Here is a 19285-nt window from a genome sequence, read left to right as displayed (position 1 = left end):
GACATTAATTGATTTTTTTATACTGAAAATAATCTCTTAATAAAACTACTAAACACATTTTTAAAAATGATTTCTGTCTGAGATTGAAAACGTTTTCATTTTTATTTTTATATAAAAAATAAAATCATTTTAGAACGCGTTCCAAACGCGTTCTAAGACTTTCTTCCTTGGGTCATTCTCACTAGTATAATCTATTTATAATCGTTAAATTTAATTAAAATTTTATTAATTTAAAAATATGTATAATATATAATTTTTAATATAAATTTAACGGTTTAAAATAAAAAATTATTAATAATTTATTTATTTTTATCTTATTAGAAAAACTCTTATTAAAACTTTAAAGTTCATTCCATTTGCCGTATAATAAGTTTCCATCTTCGTAGCAAAAAAAAAATAAAAATTCATCATCATGCTCCTTCCTTCTTCTTTCTCCTACTATTGACAACCGCGTGTTTGTTATTATAATTCAAAAGGCTCAATAGTAGAAATACAACTTAGATGACAAGGGAAGTCTAGTTTTCTTAGCTAAAGGATAAACATCACAATGTTTATTTAAACAAAATTTTAGAAATAGTGTCAGCTAAGGCCTCATTCATTTCACCGATTCGAGTTTTTAGTTTAAGTTTCTATAGTAAAAAGCTCTCAGAAAATATCACATCTAACTTTTTCTGTTACAGTGAAAGCTCTTAAAAAATGTCACATCTCAGCTCGAATTGAAAACTCGAATCCGCAAAGTAAACGAATGTGTGGTTGAGAGATGGCCAAGACATTGTTGTCAGATATCCTCAATGTTAGCATAACTTTTTTTCATTCATTTTTTGACATTAAATTATGTTATCTCATTTTTTATTTAATTATAATATATCATATTAATAGAATTCACGTGTTAAACAGAAATTTATAAACTCTAAATTAAGTTCAACAATTTTCTCTAAAAATTATGTTTTACTAATGGGATTTGTTTTTCCATATACCCATCTTATAATTTGAACGACATCGGACTAAAATGTTGAGCTCCGAAGTCCAACCAAGCAAGTCCAATTAGAATTTTTTTTTTTTTTTTTTGGAGAATAAGTCCAATTAGAAATTATCCAATAATTGGTTTGTTGTCAATATGTTAATACCATTTTTTTTTTTCTGAGTTTTAAAATGAAAGCAACTAGATTCTTATGCCAAGTCATTATCACAGTGGTAGGCATCCTTATGTTATGAACATGCTAGTTATCTCTAGTCTCCCTCTTACTTTTATATTTCATTTTAATATAGTTCAATAATTGATTTGGGATAGAAAATGATGTTTTGAATTAAATACCTACTCGGTTTCCCCTTCCAGCCAATACTGATCATCTCATCATAACTAAAGATGCTTTTTTTTTTTTTTTTTTTGGCTTGCTAGAGGGAAAAATAGAAAGAAAATTAAAGACAGCGATGAACAATTGATCAGTAGGTGGAAAGATCAAGTTCTTTGGCACTATATCTTTGTTGTTTTAACATGAATGGCCAAACAACCCAAAGTGAAAAACTTTAATTTATCCAAAAAGATTTGGACAAATTTGGAACTAAATTAGAAAGACACCATTTTCCTTAAAATCTCATGATCTGGTGATTTTTGTTTGGAAGTTTACAAAACATAAAAAGTGTGAAAGGATTCAGAAAAATGATATGGGCAATTTTACAAGCTTGTATCGCCTCCCTTATTTCGCACTATTCTTTTTCAATTTTCTATTTGATGGTCAAGGAAGATTACAGCAATAAAACATGAGTTTCATTTTTTTTTTCCTCTTATTTTTCATGCAAGAACAAGACATTACTTACATTATACTCTTCCAATATTACACGAAGAAGAGGGGGAGGAAGAAAATAAACCTTCTAATCAAACATACCAAAAAAAAAAAAAAAAAAAAGATAGAGAATAGAAAAAGGTAACAACTAAGTTACTTATTTACAGATGAAGAGAGGTATCAATTTCGTAATTATCAAAACTCTTCGAAGAGCTAGCCGAGGACCATAGATTTGTTAAGGGCTGTTTCCTCATGGCACAAGGATCATCTTGCTTTGCTTGCAAGTCAAGTCGAAGAGAGAGCGATTGATCTTGAGAGGCATTTGGCCTGTGACTCTGAGGAAATACCATATTGTTGGATTGGAAAGGCAAATTAGATGGATCAAAATGGCCTAAAGGAGACACTTTTTCACTCTCCGACATCATCTTCAAGAGCTCTTTCTCCTCCCTTCTCTCCTTCACTTTTTGCAATTGTTTGAACCTTTCTTGCAAGAGAGCAATGGAGGAGCTAACCTTGGTGGTGGAATCACCACTTTGCCTGCCCATTGAAGCATAGAGCTTTAGGAGTTGGGGTGATTTTTTTGGTGGGTTTTGGCTATAATTGGTTTTGAAGGGGAAAATACAGAATCAATGTGTGTATATAAGTGGTGGGTTGTTTTTTGTTTGGGGGGGATTAATTTTATGCAATTTTGGGGCTTTCTTAATCATTTTTGGGTGATGTAAGGTTACATGGGAATCGGCTAATGGGTAACAAAGTCCAAAGGAAACAGTCTAAAGGCTAGTCTAGAGAAGGTTGGGTTGGTGGATGTGTCGGGGAAAGGACTTTTTTTTTAAATAGAAAGAGTATGAGGGAAAGAATCCAAAATTGGGAAATGGAGAGTAGCATTTGGAAGAGAGTTCTTGTGGGGAATCAATGGTTAGGTAATACTTGTGTCCTCTTGTCTTCTAAGACTTTATTGGGTTAGTTTCCAGCTTTTGGGGGATTTTAGGAGGATTTCCCTTCTTATGCGTTTGCTTTAAATATGGAACTCACCCTCATACTTTTTAAAGGTCTCGTTCATTTCACCGATTCGAGTTTTCAGTTCTAAGTTTTTATAGTAAAAAGTTCTCAAAAAACGTCACATTTAACTTTTTCTACTACAGTAAAAAGCTCTTAGAAAATGTCACATCTCAACTCGAATTGAAAACTCGAATCCGCGAAGTGAACGAGGCCTAAGTGTCCGTTTATTTTATGCGTTTGTAATCATAAATCTAAGTTTACTATAATATTTTTCTCTCATAAAAATTTTAAATAAAAAATTTTTTACCGATGGTTCTCTTACAAAATCTAAATTAAAAATAAAAATTAATGACTTAAACTCGGGAGGCAAACAGGCTATAAAGCTTTTTTAGTGGAGTTTGTACGAGGGAGACAACGACAAGGACCGGAAGGAATATTTTTTTGGAGGGTTGATGTCTTTGATTAGGACCTTTGCACATGCAGAAAAAAAGTGAAGGAATCCTAGCAATTGCTTTCCCCTGGCATTATATTTTATATTCAACAAAATTAACTATGCATGCTCATGCATTTTGTATGTCAGCAAATGGCATTATAAGCATTTAAAAAATATTACAGTTCTTAGTATAAAATTCTGAATAGTATGTCTTAGCTGATTAAGCACTCCAAATTGTAGCACATATTCTTATTAGATGAGTATGAATGAAGAGCTAGAGAAATATAGGATAGTAAAAGTTTACGTGGAAACATAAAATATTTTTGGACAAGATCAACATAAAAGTTTTGTTATAAATACGTTAGAGTACCAATTGTATCCATCAATCAACATAAAAAGTCAATTAGCAAAAAAGAAAAAAAAAATCAACATAAAAAAGTCATTAGCATTGGATATTGTACAAGTCTAGAAAATCACCAATAAATCTTAGGCATCGTTCATTTCATCGATTTGAGTTTTCAATTTTAGATTTCTACAGTTAAAAGCTCTCAGAGACTCATATAATGTCACATCTAACTTTTTATGATACAGTTAAAAACTCTCAAAAAACATCACATCTCAACTTGAATTAAAAACTCGAATCCACGAACCGAACGAAATCTTAGTAAACAAAAGGCTCTAAACAAATAGGTGGGAAGTTTTTAGTCTTGACGAATAACAACTCTCAGAATAAATTTGGTATCCTGTAGATTCAAACATTCACAATATGGTACTCTTGTGTTTGGAAAATCTCATTAAAGTACCCCTGTTATTAGGAAAAAAAATAAGTACCTTAACTCTTTTTTGACATGAAATCACAATTCTATCCTTTCAATAAAAAAACGTAATTAAATAAGAAAAAAATGATAAATTCCTAAAAACATAAAATCTAAGAAAATAACTAAACAAAAAAATAATAAATAAATAACCAAAACTTTCAAATCCACCTCTCATGACAACCACAAAAAGAAAACCTAGGTTAATAAAAGGATTCAAAAAGAGTGGTTTCATCATTTTGTCTCGAAAAAGGCCATCAATATACCTGAGTGGTATTTTTTTTTACCGGGGTACTTCATGGAGATCTTTTGAACACTAGGGTACCAAATTGAGAAAATGTTGAACTATAGGGTACCGGAAGTAAATTTGTCCAAGTTAATTGAGTCTTCAATGATGCATGTAAAATAACTTCAGCGGACTTAGGGTGTTTGGTATAAGGATTCGTGTCATGGTTCGAATCATGGTTCGTAACTCATTACATTATTTTTTCTCTCAAAAAGCAGACATAAACCGATAATAGTTCTAAATCATGATTATGAATCCGTGAACCAAACGTCCAAACATGATGTGATGGAAAGAAGGGTAATTGCATGGAACACTTTGGGTTAAGGTCTTGAGCTAAGCTTTGAATCTATTTACACCCTTGAGAATTGAGATAGCCTGCTTCTATTTCTTCCATAGCGTTTTGCTTTTTTTTTTTTTTTTTTTTAATTTTTTAATTTTTTTTATAGCAATCCATAGCGTTTTACTTGGATTGTTATGAAATGGCCTTGAAAATCCCATATTTCTTTGCTGGTATAGCTATATCTGCCCAGCATGGTTAAAATTTACACCCTGAAAGATGAGTACAAATAAAGAAAAAAAAAAAAAAGAAGAGATTATACAGTCTTAAACCACTTTACACAATTCAAAAAAGTGAAATGGACCCTTTTTAAATTGCGGGACATATTATACTAACATATATAGTTTAGGAGCATTTATATTATTATCTTTTAAACACATTAAGGATTTTAGGAGTTTATAAGAAAATTAAGGATTAAGTTGTCACTTGTCAGTAAATTTTTTTTTTAAAAAAAAGTAAAAAGTGTAACACTTTGAGGAATCTAGAGAAGACAAAAAAACACTAGTTATTTATGTCATTAATTTAAACTCTATTTATCTATTTAAGCGGTAAATTTGCTGAAACAAAAAAAATTCAAATAATATAATGTGTCGAAAATCATGATAAAATTAGGATTAAACTCTCCTTTAGTCTTAGTTATAGGCCAAATTCTACTGTGGTTCTCGATTTTTAAAACATCATAAAACAAGTCCTAATCTATAAAATTATTACAATTTAGTCTATGCACAGTAAAAATCTCAATGAAAATGCACAAGAAGAAAATGTGGTTTAATGAGAGTTAATTTTGTAATTCTATCTTTTAGACACAGACGGTTAAGAAAAAGAATATTTTTATTGAAATTTTTATAATCAGATAAATATAAAAGACTACTTTAAAATAATTTGATAAATTATAGACTCGTTTGGAATATCTAAGAGCAACTCTAATAATATTAGCCATTTCAAGTTTTTAATCAAAATGACTAATGATTTAGTTTTTATTTTTTTAAAGTTTTTCTTAACTCCAACTATTAGCTAAATAGTTAGTTATTTTAAATAATGTCTTTCACACTAATTAAACATAGTTAATATGAAGAGGTTATCCATTTATTTTTTTGTATTATTTTATTATTTTAACAGTAATAAATGGAATGAAATTTTTATTAAATTTAATAAAATTATTTATATTTTAAATTTAATAAATATTAAAATAATTTATATTTAATAAAAATAAAGAATATTATTAAAATGACTCACTAAAAAATTATTAATTAAAGTAACTTCCTAACTAGAATTAAATTAAAATTTAAAATTATAAAAAAAGTTAAATATAATTTTTTATTAGAGCTTTTTAATATAATAAACTGAAATTAAAAATTTTGAATCGGAGAAACGAAGAAGCCGAGGTTCGTTGATGCTCTAAAAAGCTATTAATTATCCATTGGGACAATTGTTACTCGGACGGTTTCCGACGAAACTCAGCTCGAGACTTGAGAGTTTTCATCCTCCTCCTGCAATTCGGACGCCATTAAAATGCTGAAGCTCACACCTTCTCATTCCCTCCACCAACCTCTCTCTCCTCCTTCTCCTCACACCCTCCCTTTCTCCCTCCTCCAATCCTGCAAAACCCAACAAGACGTCAAACGGACCCACGCCCTCTCCCTCAGGACCGGCGCTTTCGACCACCCTTACATCGCTTCCCGCCTCTTAGCCCTCTACGCCGACCCCAAAATCAACAGCCTCGACTACGCCCGCTCCGTCTTTGACCTCATTCCCGTCCCCGACCTCGTCTCCTGGAACATTTTGATCAAGTGCTACGTCGAGAACCAACGTTCACACGACGCCATTTGCTTGTTCCACGATTTGGTCCATGAATTCACGCCCGATTGCTTCACCTTGCCCAGCGTTATAAAGGGTTGCGCTCGGTTGAACGCGGTTCCGGAGGGGAAGCAGATTCATGGGTTGGTGGTGAAAATTGGGTTTGGTTTGGATAAGTTTGTGCAGAGTAGTTTGGTAAGTATGTATTCGAGATGTGGGGAGATGGGTTATGCCCGGAAGGTGTTTGATCAAATGGGTGAGAAGGATCTGGTGTTGTGGAACTGCTTGATTGATGGGTACGCGCGTTGCGGGGAAGTTGAGATTGCCCTCCAACTGTTTGATGAAATGCCTGAGAGGGATTACTTTTCGTGGACTTGTTTGGTTGATGGGTTCTCGAAATGTGGGCGGGTTGAGATGGCAAGAGATGTGTTTGATCGGATGCCGAGTAGGAATTTGGTTTCCTGGAATGCCATGATTAACGGGTATATGAAATCAGGGGATGTTGAGATGGCGCGTCGGTTGTTTGATGAGATGCCGACAAGAGATGTCATAACTTGGAATTCGATGATTGCTGGTTATGAGTTTAATGGCAAGTTTATGGAAGCTTTGTACTTGTTTATAGCAATGTTGAAAGAGGGCCTTGTGCCTAACCACACCACATTTGTTGGTGCTTTGTCTGCTGTTTCGGGTTTAGCTGTCCTAAGTAAGGGAAAATGGATTCATTCCTTAATGGTGAAATGTGGAATTGAATCGGAAGGTGTTTTGGGTACATCACTGATTGAAATGTACTCCAAGTGTGGCAGCGTTGAGAGTGCTCTATCAGTTTTTCGAGCAATATCGAAGAAAAAGTTGGGGCATTGGACTGCAATTATTGTAGGCTTAGGAATGCATGGTATGGCCGAGCGTGCTCTTGAGATGTTTTCTGAAATGCGAAGAACTGGGTTGCAGCCTCATGCTATAACTTTTCTTGGGGTGTTGAATGCTTGTAGTCATGCAGGATTAGTTGAGCTTGTTCGTCACTATTTTAATATGATGACAAATGATTATGGCATTGAACCTACGATTGAACATTATGGTTGCTTGGTATTCATTTTATGTCGAGTAGGAAATCTTGAAGAAGCAAAGGATATCATTGAGGGCATGCCAATGAGACCGAACAAAGTGATTTGGATGAGTTTATTAAGTGGTTCTAGGAACTTTGGAAACATCAATATTGGTGAGTATGCAGCTCAACGTTTGATTGAGGTTGCTCCAGAGACTATTGGATGCTATGTTGTTCTTTCTAATATGTATGCTGCAGCGGGGAAGTGGGATAAAGTTTCTTCGATAAGAGAAATGATGAAAAAGAGAGGAATCAAGAAGGAGCCAGGATGCAGTTATATAGAGCACAAAGGCATGCTTCATGAATTTATAGTGGGAGATAAATCCGATACTCAGACGAAAGAGATATATGCTAAAATGAGTGAGATGAGAGAGAGATTGAAATCAGCCGGTCATGTTCCAGATACAAGCCAAGTTCTGCTGTGTCTTGAAGACGAGAAAGAGAAGGAAGCTGAACTAGAAAACCACAGTGAGAGGTTGGCAATTGCTTTTGGCCTCATTAATGTGGAACCTGGGAGTCCTATTCGCATCATTAAGAATCTTCGTGTTTGTAATGATTGCCACTCCATAACTAAACTTCTATCTGATCTCTATAATAGAGAGATCATTGTGAGAGATAATAGCCGTTTCCACCATTTCAAAAACGGGTTATGTTCTTGCAAAGATTTTTGGTGACTGCCTATTTTGTTCCCTTGTATTGACGCTTGTGTTTCTTTCAAGCAAGAAGCAGAGCATATCTCTATATTTATCCATGTTCAAAGGAGAATTTGGCGCTGCTGCTGTCCCCTAGTTATTCAGCGTTTAGGTAAATTTAACCTTTCATTTTATGCATACTGTAGGTTTTAGGGCAGAAAAGAAAGTATATTTCATTGATTAATTCCTGTACAAGGATTACAATATTTATAGGAAAACTATCTTATGGGAATGGGAAAGTATATCCCACGGAAAAGGGAAACTAAATCCCTTGAATGAATGAGATCCTTATCTCAAGGAATCTCTTTAAAAATTGAAAAGATAAACTACTTTTCTAATTTATCTCTAAGCCCTCATTAACCGGATTGGTACATATCCGGTCCATAACTTTAGCCTACTTTCCTGATTTCTACACTCCCCCTTAAGTTGATGCATAGATATCTATCATGTCCAACTTGCTATTGAGAAACTCGAAGTATGGTCTAAATAATCCTTTAGTAAGAACATCAGCCACTTGTTGTGACGTTGGAACAAATGGCATGCAAATGGCTCCAGCTTCAATCTTTTCTTTTATAAAATGCTAGTCGATCTCAACAAGTTTTGTTCTGTCATGTTGGACTGGATTGTGGGCGATGCTGATCGCTGCTTTGTTGTCGCAATACAGCTTCATAGGCATGATCACAGGTCTTCTTAGTTCCTCCAAAATCCGTTTGAGCCATATCATCTCACAAATCCCTTGTGCCATTGATCTGTATTCTGCTTCTGCACTGCTTCGAGCCACTACGTTTTGTTTTTTGCTCCTCCATGTTACTAAGTTTCCCCATACAAACGTGCAGTAGCCAGATGTGGACCTTCTATCTGAAGTAGACCCCGCCTAATCTGCATATGTATGAGCTTCAATACCTCGTTGTTCATTCTTCTAAAAAAACAGTCATTTTCCCGGTGAACTCTTTAAGTACTTTAGAATGCGGTAGGCTGCTTCTAGATGTTCATCATGAGGAGAGTGCATGAACTGGCTCACTAGGTTGACAGCGAATGTTATGTCTGGTCGTGTATGTGATAAGTAGATTAGCTTCCCAACTAGTAGTCTTTGGTACTGGGCCGTATCCACTGGTCTTCCCTCTTTGTTTCCAAATTTCTGATTTGGATCAATTGGTGTTTCTGCAGGGCGACATCCACTCATCCCAGTATCTTCAAGAAGATCAATCACATACTTCTTTTGTGAAACTGCAATCCCTTTTCTTGACTTGGCCACTTCCATACCAAGGAAGTATTTTAGTGAGCCTAGGTCCTTAATCTCGAATTCAGAAGCCAGACTCTGCTTTAGGCGATTCATCTCATCAGTATCATCCCCAGTAAGAATGATGTCATCAACATATACTATAAGAACATCTACTTTTTCATTGGAGTGTCTTGTGAACATCGTGTGATCTGCTTGCCCCTGGTCATATCCCTGTCTCTTCACAAATTGAGTAAATCTCTCAAACCATGCTCTTAGAGATTACTTTAGACCATATAGAGACTTTTTCAGCCTGCATACCCGGTTTCCATATTTTTCCTCAAACCCTGGAGGTGGGTCCATGTAGACTTCTTTATCCAGATCGCCATTAAGGAAAGCATTCTTCACATCTAGTTGCTGTAGTGGCCAATCTAAGTTGGCTGCAAGTGTTAAGAGTTCCCTGATAGTATTGAGCTTTGCCACTAGTGCAAAGGTTTCAAGGTAGTTGATCCCATACGTTTGAGTAAACCCTTTGGCTACTAGACGAGCCTTATATCTCTCCAGAGATCCATCTGATATGTATTTCATTGTGAACACCCATTTGCAGCCAACAGTCTTCTTTTCCTTTGGCAGTTTTGTCACTTCCCAAGTTCCATTCTTTTCAAGGGCCTTCATTTCCTTGAGAACAACTTCCTTCCATTCAGAAACCTTTAGAGCATCTTACACATTCTTTGGAGCCTCCACACTAGACAACTGTGAGGTAAAGGCAGAAAAAACAGGTGACAGGTGTTTGTAGGACACAAAGCTCAACATGGGATATCTTACACAACTTCTGACCCCTTTGCGTTTAGCAATGGGAAGATCAGACTTAGATATACAGGGCTCAGATTCAAGATTGGGCAGGTTTGTGTGGATAGGTACTGTGTGAGGATTACCTGGATCAGAATCAGGAATGTTCTGTAGTGCAGGGTCCGGACTGATCTGTGGTTCAGGCTCTTGACAGTGTTGGATAGTTTCAATCTATACTCCTTGCTTTCGGTTCTTCCTCCTGTAAACCAGTAGTTTTTTTGTTCCTATTTGTTCCCTATTCACATCTTTATTAATGTTATGAGATGACTCTATAGACTCAGGATTCAAATTTTCATTACCTAAATCACTCAACTCTGTATTTATTAGGAAATTTGGGCTCTTTGTGACGGGTTGATCAGTTTCAGTTTCTATTTCAAAGTTTGAATCTTCACTTATTTTCTCCCCTTGAAGATGAGTACCAAAAAATGGTTGAGACTCAAAGAAAGTGACATCCATTGTGATAAACATTTTTTTGGATCTTATGTCATAGCACTTTTACCCCTTTCGGTTCGGAGCATACCCTACAAATATACACTTCCTGGCGCGAGGATCTAACTTTTCCTTATTTTGACTTTGAATATGAACGAATGCACTACACCCAAACACTCTCAGAGGTAAATCTGTTGTCAACTTAGAGGTAGGGAAAGTATTCTTGAAGACACTTAGGGGTGTTTGATAATTTAGAACTTTGGTAGGCATGCGATTTATGAGGTATGTTGTAGTTAGGAGTGCCTCTCCCTAAAGGTACTTAGGAACACCATTAGTAAATAATAATGCTCTAGTGACTTCTAGGAGGTGTTTGTTTTTTCTTTTTGCTATCCCATTCTGTTGGGGTGTATCTGAACATGAATTTTGATGTATTATGCCATTTTGTGAAAAATATCCCCTTAGGATTTCATTAAAGTATTCTCTGCCATTATCACTCCTAAACACTTTTAATTTTTTCTTGAAATTGTGTACTAAGTGAGTCGTGTATGATCATCTATAAAGCTGACAAACCATTTTTTTCCATACATTGTTGAGGCTCTAGATGGTCCCCAAACATCACTATGAATTAACAGAAACGGTTTTGATGCTTGATATGGTCTAGAAGGAAAGGATGAACGATGATGCTTAGCTAGTTCACAAATCTCACATTTAAAAGAAGATGGGCTTTTGTTTCTAAATAAATCAGGTAGCAAATGTTTTAAGTAATAAAAAATTGGATTCCCTAATCTATAATGCCAAAGCATAACATTATTAAAAACGGAAATATAGTTGAAACGTGAATTTTGAACTTGGTGTCCTGATTCGGTTCCATTTTCAAGAAAATAGAGACCTCCACTTTCTCTAACACTGTCAATCGTCGAGTCAAATATAACATGACAATTAAGAGACTTTGTTATTTGACTAATAGACACAATGTTACAAGAAAGTTTAGGAACATGGAGTACATCATGCAAGGTTATGTAATTTGAAATTTTGATAGTCCTTGTTCCAGCAATTGCAGAAAGGGAACCATCAGCGATTCTAATCTTTCTATTCCTTGCACATGGGGCATAAGTTGAAAAAAATTAGGAGCAACCTATCATGTGATCAGTGGCTCCTGAATTTATGATCCAGGAGCTATTTTGTTTAGGATTAACACAGAGGAAGGCTGAGACAAGATTACCTGTTTGGACAAAGGAACATGAAGGGGTTGATTGGTTTACTCTGAATTGTGAAGACTGAAAAAGATTGTGCAGCTGCTCCAATTGCTCCTTTGTGAAAGGCAGCCCTTCAGGAGTACCTTGCTGCCCTTGATCTTCACTGGTTGCTTGAGCCGAGAAGCCCCTGCTATCAGTGTTCTTCTTCCAATTCTACGGTTTTCCATGAATCTTCCAACAGTTTTCATGCATATGCCAGTGCTTTTTGTAGTGGTCACACCATGGCTTCTTTTTCCTGTCATTTTTCGATTCATTCCTTATTGACACGGGAGCAGAATTGTTAGTCACAGCAGCCACTGGTTTGTTATCTTTTTCAGTTTTCAACATAACCTTCCTCCTAGTCTCCTATCTTCTAATTTCAGAAAAAGCCTCCCGAAGAGTTGGTAGAGGATTTTTTTCCAAGAATCCTAGACCTAATCTCATCAAAGACTCGATCCAAACCAGCCAAAAACAGGTACACCCGATCACTCTCTTCTTTTTTCATGAATCTTACGCTATCCATAAGGCAATCCCACTCATCATTATAACACTGATCTAACTCTTGCCATAGGAAAACCATCTCATTATTTCCACAACTTGGTTTGTAATTCAAAAATTTGTGAGGAATTTTCAAGATCAGAATAAGTCTCTCTCACCGCATCCCATACATATTTTGCAGTAGGAAAGAAAAGGCAGGGCTTACCTATGGTCGATTCCATAGAGTTAATCAACCAGGCAGTGACTAAAGAATTGTCTGACCTCCATGCCTTCAGTTTTGGGTCCCCATCTCCAAGCTTCTTCACTTCTCCATTCAGATGACCAAGTTTTCCTCTTCCATCTATGGCCAGCTTCACCGATTGTGAGCATTCTAGGTAGTTTTTCCCGTTCAGTTTGTGGAGAGTCAATTGGAATGAAAATTGAGAAGGGTCTCCTCCTTACGCTATGGTGGTTCGATCTGGTTCACCACGATTAGGACCTTCTGCCCTAGAAGATGCCGAGGATCTGCCTTCTTCAGTAATGGCCGTTTCAGCCATGAATTAAGAAGGTTATTTCGGCTCTGATACCATGTAGATTTTAGGGCAGAAAAGAAAGTATATTTCATTGATTAATTCTTGTACAAGGATTACAATATTTATAGGAAAACTACCTTATGGGAATGGGAAAGTATATCCCACGGAAAAAGGAAACTAAATCCCTTGAATGAATGAGATCTTTATCTTAAGGAATCTCTTTAAAAATTGAAAAGATAAACCACTTTCATAATTTATCTCTAAGTCCTCATTAACCGGATTGGTACATATCCGGTCCATAACTTTAGCCTACTTTCCTGATTTCTACACATACATTAAGAGGCTTTTTTAAACCCTTTCTCTGTTTCAGTTGGTGAAAAGAGCTTACAAACTTTGCAAGTCTATTGCAGCGTTTAACTCTTCTATGTGCTAAATTTAAGTGTTTCTTTTATCCTGTTGAATGCACTTCATCTATTGTAGTTTAGAAAGCAAGGAATGTTTAGTGTCATTTCAGATTATACGAATCATTTTGTCCTTTTTGCCAACTGCAGTGGTTTAAAGCACTTTGTATTGATTGCTTGTATTACTTAGTATAATCTATTTCGGGGATGTATGATTCAAGTTAATGGGAATGCTCAATGGTTGATAAACAGCACGATCAAACAGGTGATGAGTTCAAGCACGGAGGAGCCGCAATTTTAAGTAGAAATAATAATCGGTTCCAGGAGAAGCAGTTTCTACTAGTGAAATTACATCAGTACTAAAACGGAGTCCACATAGAAAGAGCTTCAACAAGAGCATGAAAGCTAAGTAATGTTACATCTGAACATCAAAACCCATCTGGGGTGGCTCTCTCACTTCCCGGGGACAAAGTTTGTGGCGTAAGCCCAAGCATTGTTGGTCACTGGGTCAGCAAGGTGGTCGACGAGGTTCTCAATTGGTCCCTTTCCGGTAACAATGGCCTGAACGAAGAAACCAAACATGGAGAACATAGCCAGCCTTCCATTCTTGAGCTCCTTGACCTTCAACTCAGCAAATGCATCTGGGTCATCAGCGAGGCCAAGTGGGTCAAATGCCCCACCCGGGTAGATTGGGTCAAGGCCCTCGCCAAGTGGGCCACCGCCAATCCTGTAGCCCTCAACAAAGCCCATGAGGACAACCTGGCTGGCCCAGATGGCCAAGATGCTCTGGGCGTGGATGAGGTTTGGGTTGCCGAGGTAGTCAAGGCCGCCCTCTGAGAAGATCTGGGAACCAGCCTTGAACCAAACTGCCTCACCAAACTTGACACCGTTCTTTGACAAGATCTCAGGGAAGACGCAGCCGAGTGCACCAAGCATGGCCCACCTGCTGTGTATGACCTCAAGCTCACGGTTTCTTGCAAAGGTCTCAGGGTCAGCTGATAGACCAGCGGTGTCCCAGCCGTAGTCACCGGGGAATTCACCAGTCAGGTATGATGGGATTTGCTCTGAGAATGGTCCTAAGTACTTCGGGCGGTCTGGGCCGTACCTGTTTCATTGAGAGTACAAGATATGTTATTTGTCATTTCACACTCAAAATTGTTTCATGTCTCGTTCACTTTACCAATTTAAATTTTTAATTTTAAATTTTTTCAGTTAAAAATTTTCAGAAAATGTCACATTAAATTGAAATTTTGAATCTACGAAGCCTAAGAAATTGTAGGCTTGTTTAGTTCGTTGATTTGAATTTTTAATTTTAGTTGAGATGTGACTTTATGTGAGTTTTTAACTGTAGTAAAAAAATTAGATTTGATTGTTTCTAAAAGTTTTTTATTATAGTAAAAAAATTAAATATGATTGTTTCTAACTGTAGTAAAATTTAAATTCAAAACTCAAATCAGTAAAATGAACGGAATATGCGTTAAAAGTTTTTTCTTTTCTGCTCGAGCGTAGTGAGTTTCACGAGTTGATTTTGCTTTTATATTTCACTCTTTCTAGAGGATACTAAAGCTCGTGAAATTTAAAACAGAATTCAGAAAGATGACCGTTTCTTCTTGGAAAAATGTCCTTGCTAAAGTTAAACAAAATAGAACACTGCTAAAGACTTTCATGAAGTTTAAAAGAAAATGTTCTGCACATCAAGAAATGAGGTTTATTATACTTTTTTGAATGAATGACTAGAGTCATTTTTGTTAGAGTAGAATATATCTTGATTATCTAAAAGTCAAGTATCCATCCCTATCATGAAGTATGAACAACTTCTACTTGCAAGAAAGTTACGTAGTTACCAGATGCTCTGAGGAGCACTCCTAACAGTTCTCCTCATGGTGGCACGGCCGCCGCCGACGGCACCGGCCTTCCTGACGAGCTCATTCGACTGCTTCAAAGCGGTCTGGCCGGCGAATGCCGATTGTTGGATAGCAGAGGTGGCCATGACTATCTTAAGCTACCTTCTGTGAGTTTTTCTCAAGTTTTTTTTTTTTTTTTTTTTTTGTGTAAAATGAGTTGCTGTTGAGAAGCCCTTGGTTGGCAAAGGGCGTTATAATGGGAATGAGTAGATGTTGTGGATTAGGAAATCTACACGTCACCAACATCCCATTGGTTCTCAAACCGAACCTAGATTTCCATTCAGATTTTTGTCAGACCAAGTATAGGTTTCTGGCTTGCCACGTGGCATAGAAAGATCTTGTTGTTGTTGTTGTTGGGTCATTTTAAATTTTTTATTTAGGCACTTAATTCTGACCACAGAAAGTTTCCAACGAGTTATGTACAAAATTTTTGGTCCAATGATGGCCGTTCTAGCAAGAGCAAAATCGCATTCTGGGTAAGGATTGTAGGGCCCCTGCTGTATGTGAGATTTCGTGGGTTGAGGATATTGGAGGAGAAAAAGATAAAAAGTAGAAAGTAAAAGAAAGGAAATTATCTTGAATGTACTATTTACAACCCTTTTATCTCTCAATTTTTAAAATGTAATATATAATCTTTTAAATAATAAAATGTTAATAAAAAAAATTATCCGTTAAGTTTTTTTAATAGAAATTAATATTTTGAGGTATTTTAATAGCTCTATATTTCAAATTATTTTAAATTTAAAATTTTAATTATGATACATTTATTATTGATTAAATGTAAGTTAAAAATTTTATAAATCTTTTTTAGTAGAATAAAAAAATTTATGAGGTTTTTTTTTTAATATTTAAGTTAGTTTAAATAAAAATTAAGTTTCAAACTATAGAATTTTTAAAATACTCTTAAGATAATAAATTAAATGTCAATTTCAATTAAAAACTTAACGGATGAGTATTTTTGTTAATATTTCATTATTTAAGAGAAATATATGTTATGTTTTAAAAATCATAGAATAAAGTGTTGTAAAGGGTATAATTTAAGAAAATTTTTTGTAATTAATCCTAAAAGAAAATTTAAAAAATTATCCGTCAGTTTCATCAAAATAATGCCCCTAAATTTTAACTAGCCACACACACGCATACGCATGTGGACACACAAGTATATTTCTGTACGCATAACAGTTTTAGTACAATATTGGCCATTGGTCAATTAAAAAAAAAAAATTTAATTTTTTTTTTTAATTTTATGATCCAAAAATCTCATAACACGTTGAAGCTGATCAAATATCCCACACAAATACTTTTAATAACTTCACATCCAAGCAATTCGATAATCTGTCATAATCAATCTTCCCATACATGTTTATCTTTTCTCTACTGATCCCAATTTTGATCTTTCCAAAAATTACTGCTCAAGAGTTAAAATAAAAAGGGTACAATTTTGGAGAGAATACTTCATAAAAGTACTTTAGCTAACGAGCAAAAGCATTTGACAAAATTAAAATTCATGTCTTACAATTACAATTTACGATTTTTATTTCTTTTCTATGATCATAATATCAGTGGTGGTATTCATAATGGCAGCCTGTTTCTTTGGAGAAATGAGTTATGTCAAGCCTCTGGCGTCAGGAGTGTTCAAGGGCATGTTTATTCCCGAGCTCAACGACCAAGGTGCCACCCGCGACGCCATCGCCTTTTTGAGTGCTTTTATTATGTCGTATGATTATATCATCATCTTTTTTTTAGTGTCATGTTATAGCATTTTTTACTCTTGAACTTTTTAATTCCTTCTTAAATGCTAAAAATGAAGTTATTACTTAGTTTTTTGTGTTTTTTTTTTTTGTTTAATTTAATTATTTAATTGTAATAGGCGCAATCTTTTCCTGCGCTCGGCTCTTGTGCTCTCTAGGAAAGTACCCAACGCTATGTGTGGCATTAATTTAAGCAATTTTTCACTTCAAAAACATTCTAAGAATATAAGTAGCTTGGTACAAACTAGAAGACTTGAATTTCCATTTTTTTTTTTAACTAATAGACCATATAAAACATAAAAATACGACTTTAATTTTGCAGGATGCTTGCCGTTTGTTCGTGATAGAGAGTGGATTTGCATATTGTTTGTGGCGTTCATGATCAATGTGGCTGTTATCTCCGTGTCAGGCACCGTTTGCTCCGCAAATAACCTTTCCAGTGATGATACTGATAGATGTAGTGATCTTACTCTCAACTCCGCCTCTTTTCTTCTACAGGTACTATATCCACAATTTTATGGCTCGTTCGAATTGAAAACTTAAGTTAACAAGTAAATTCATGTAAAAGAAAATACTGTAGGAGAAAAAAATTAAATTTAAATTTTTATAATAGAATTTTATAGTAAAAACTTGAGTTGTGATCCGAACTAACGAAATAAACAGGGCCTCAATATTTAGTTTTTGTGATCTGATTAATTTGCTTAACATTTTGGTTTATATTAATTTAGAGTTTTTTAACACAACTTTGTGCATAACCAGAATGTATTGGGAACCTCAAGCAAGATTATTTATGCCATTGCGTTACTTGCCTCGGGCCAAAGCTCGGCCATCACTGGCACTTATGCAGACAATATATGCAGGTTCTAAAATATTTTGGGGTTTTTTTTTTTTTTTTTTTTTTTTTTTTTTTTTTTTCTCCTCTTTTTCTTAAATGAGTTTTTCAGTTATAGATTGGCTAAATTTGCTTCATTATATAAATTATAAACATTTGGAGTGGTGTGTTTATAGGGATTCTTGGACCTTAAGATGAAAAAATGGATGAGGAATCTAATGACAAGAACCATTGCCATTTCACCAAGTCTCATTGCCTCCATTATTAGGGACTCATCCGGAGTCGGTCGACTCATTAATATTGTTTTGGTTCGTTTCTAATTTGCTATAAATCTTTATTATTATTATTATTACTTTTTCCCTTGTTTCGCGTTCGAAAGTTCTAATAGAAACATTTTATCTGGCTTTGCAGATGATACTTTCCTTTGAACTCCCTTTTGCTCTAATCCCTCTTCTTAAATTCAGTAGCAGCACCATCAAAATAGGACCCTACAAGAACTCAATCTACGCATCTCGCTTCCGCTTCGTCTACCACTGCTTGCGCGGGTGCTTCCCTCTAGGCAAAACGCTCCCCTACCGATGCATTTTTACATCCCACAGCTTCGGCAGATCGCTTAGCCCCGTTCATCTTCGGCGCAAGAGCGCTCGATCAGTGAGCTATTACGCACTCTTTCAAGGGTGGCTGCTTCTAGAAAAATCTCCTGATTGTCTCTGCACCCGTACCTCCTTTATCACTGAGCAGTCATTTAGGGGCCTTAGCTGGTGATCTGGGCTGTTTCCCTCTCGATGATGAAGCTTATCTCCCATCGTCTCACTGGCCGACCTTGACCCCTGTTATTTTGAGGTCATATCTGTAATGACCGGGAAAATTTTAAGTCAAATTCGGAGAGTCTGGTATTTGACCGTAATTCTTCCCGGAACAGAAAGTAGTAGAAATATTGATGTAATCAGGAAAGTGTTATGTAGAAACTTTATATACGGGGTAAAATCACCCGAAAAGTGTAAAGTTATAATACGCATATTTTTACAGAGAAAATTCGTAAATATCAGTTGTGAATAGTAAAATATCGGTTAAAAGTTAGAAATTTTAATGGGTATATTTTAGTTATGAAAAACTAAAATATTTGGTAAATGACCAAATGACCAGTTAGAAAAAAAGTAAAAATATTAGAAGGAAAATAGCAAAAGTTCCTGAAACAAAATTTTCCCGAGTCAGTTAAAGCGGAAAACTGCAAAAAAATGAGTACCGCGAGGGTACGCATTTTGGGCAACTCTGGATCGTTTAAAATGAAAATTTCAGAAAAAGAAATTGACTATTGAGATACCCAAGAGAAATGGGTTGGATATGAGAAATTTGACCCAGGGTGCTCGGCAGTCCAGAAAAGCAATATAGAACCTGTACCGAGTGTGA

General features: G+C 35.5%; 2 protein-coding genes and 1 pseudogene across 2 annotated transcripts; 2 read left to right on the top strand and 1 right to left on the bottom strand.

The window, feature by feature from the left end:
• The first annotated feature begins 6033 nt into the window (after positions 1-6033).
• LOC21402931 (pentatricopeptide repeat-containing protein At1g08070, chloroplastic) lies at positions 6034-8333 on the top strand. The gene has a single exon (XM_010114484.2). The coding sequence runs from the start codon at positions 6167-6169 to the stop codon at positions 8225-8227; it is 2061 nt and encodes a 686-aa protein (XP_010112786.1). The 5' UTR covers positions 6034-6166; the 3' UTR covers positions 8228-8333.
• Positions 8334-13629: 5296 nt separating this feature from the next.
• Positions 13630-15453, bottom strand: LOC21402930 (chlorophyll a-b binding protein 151, chloroplastic). The gene is made up of 2 exons (XM_010114483.2): positions 15233-15453; positions 13630-14493 (listed from the first exon to the last, which is right to left on the bottom strand). The coding sequence occupies exons 1-2, from the start codon at positions 15376-15378 to the stop codon at positions 13842-13844; spliced, it is 798 nt and encodes a 265-aa protein (XP_010112785.1). The 5' UTR covers positions 15379-15453; the 3' UTR covers positions 13630-13841.
• Positions 15454-16839: 1386 nt separating this feature from the next.
• The window catches only part of LOC21402929, a 5453-nt pseudogene continuing 3007 nt past the window's right edge, over positions 16840-19285 (top strand).

Source organism: Morus notabilis, unplaced genomic scaffold, assembly GCF_000414095.1.
Source record: "Morus notabilis unplaced genomic scaffold, ASM41409v2 Scaffold24, whole genome shotgun sequence".
Taxonomy (NCBI): Eukaryota; Viridiplantae; Streptophyta; class Magnoliopsida; order Rosales; family Moraceae; genus Morus; species Morus notabilis.
This window is presented reverse-complemented; position numbering and strand designations above follow the sequence as displayed.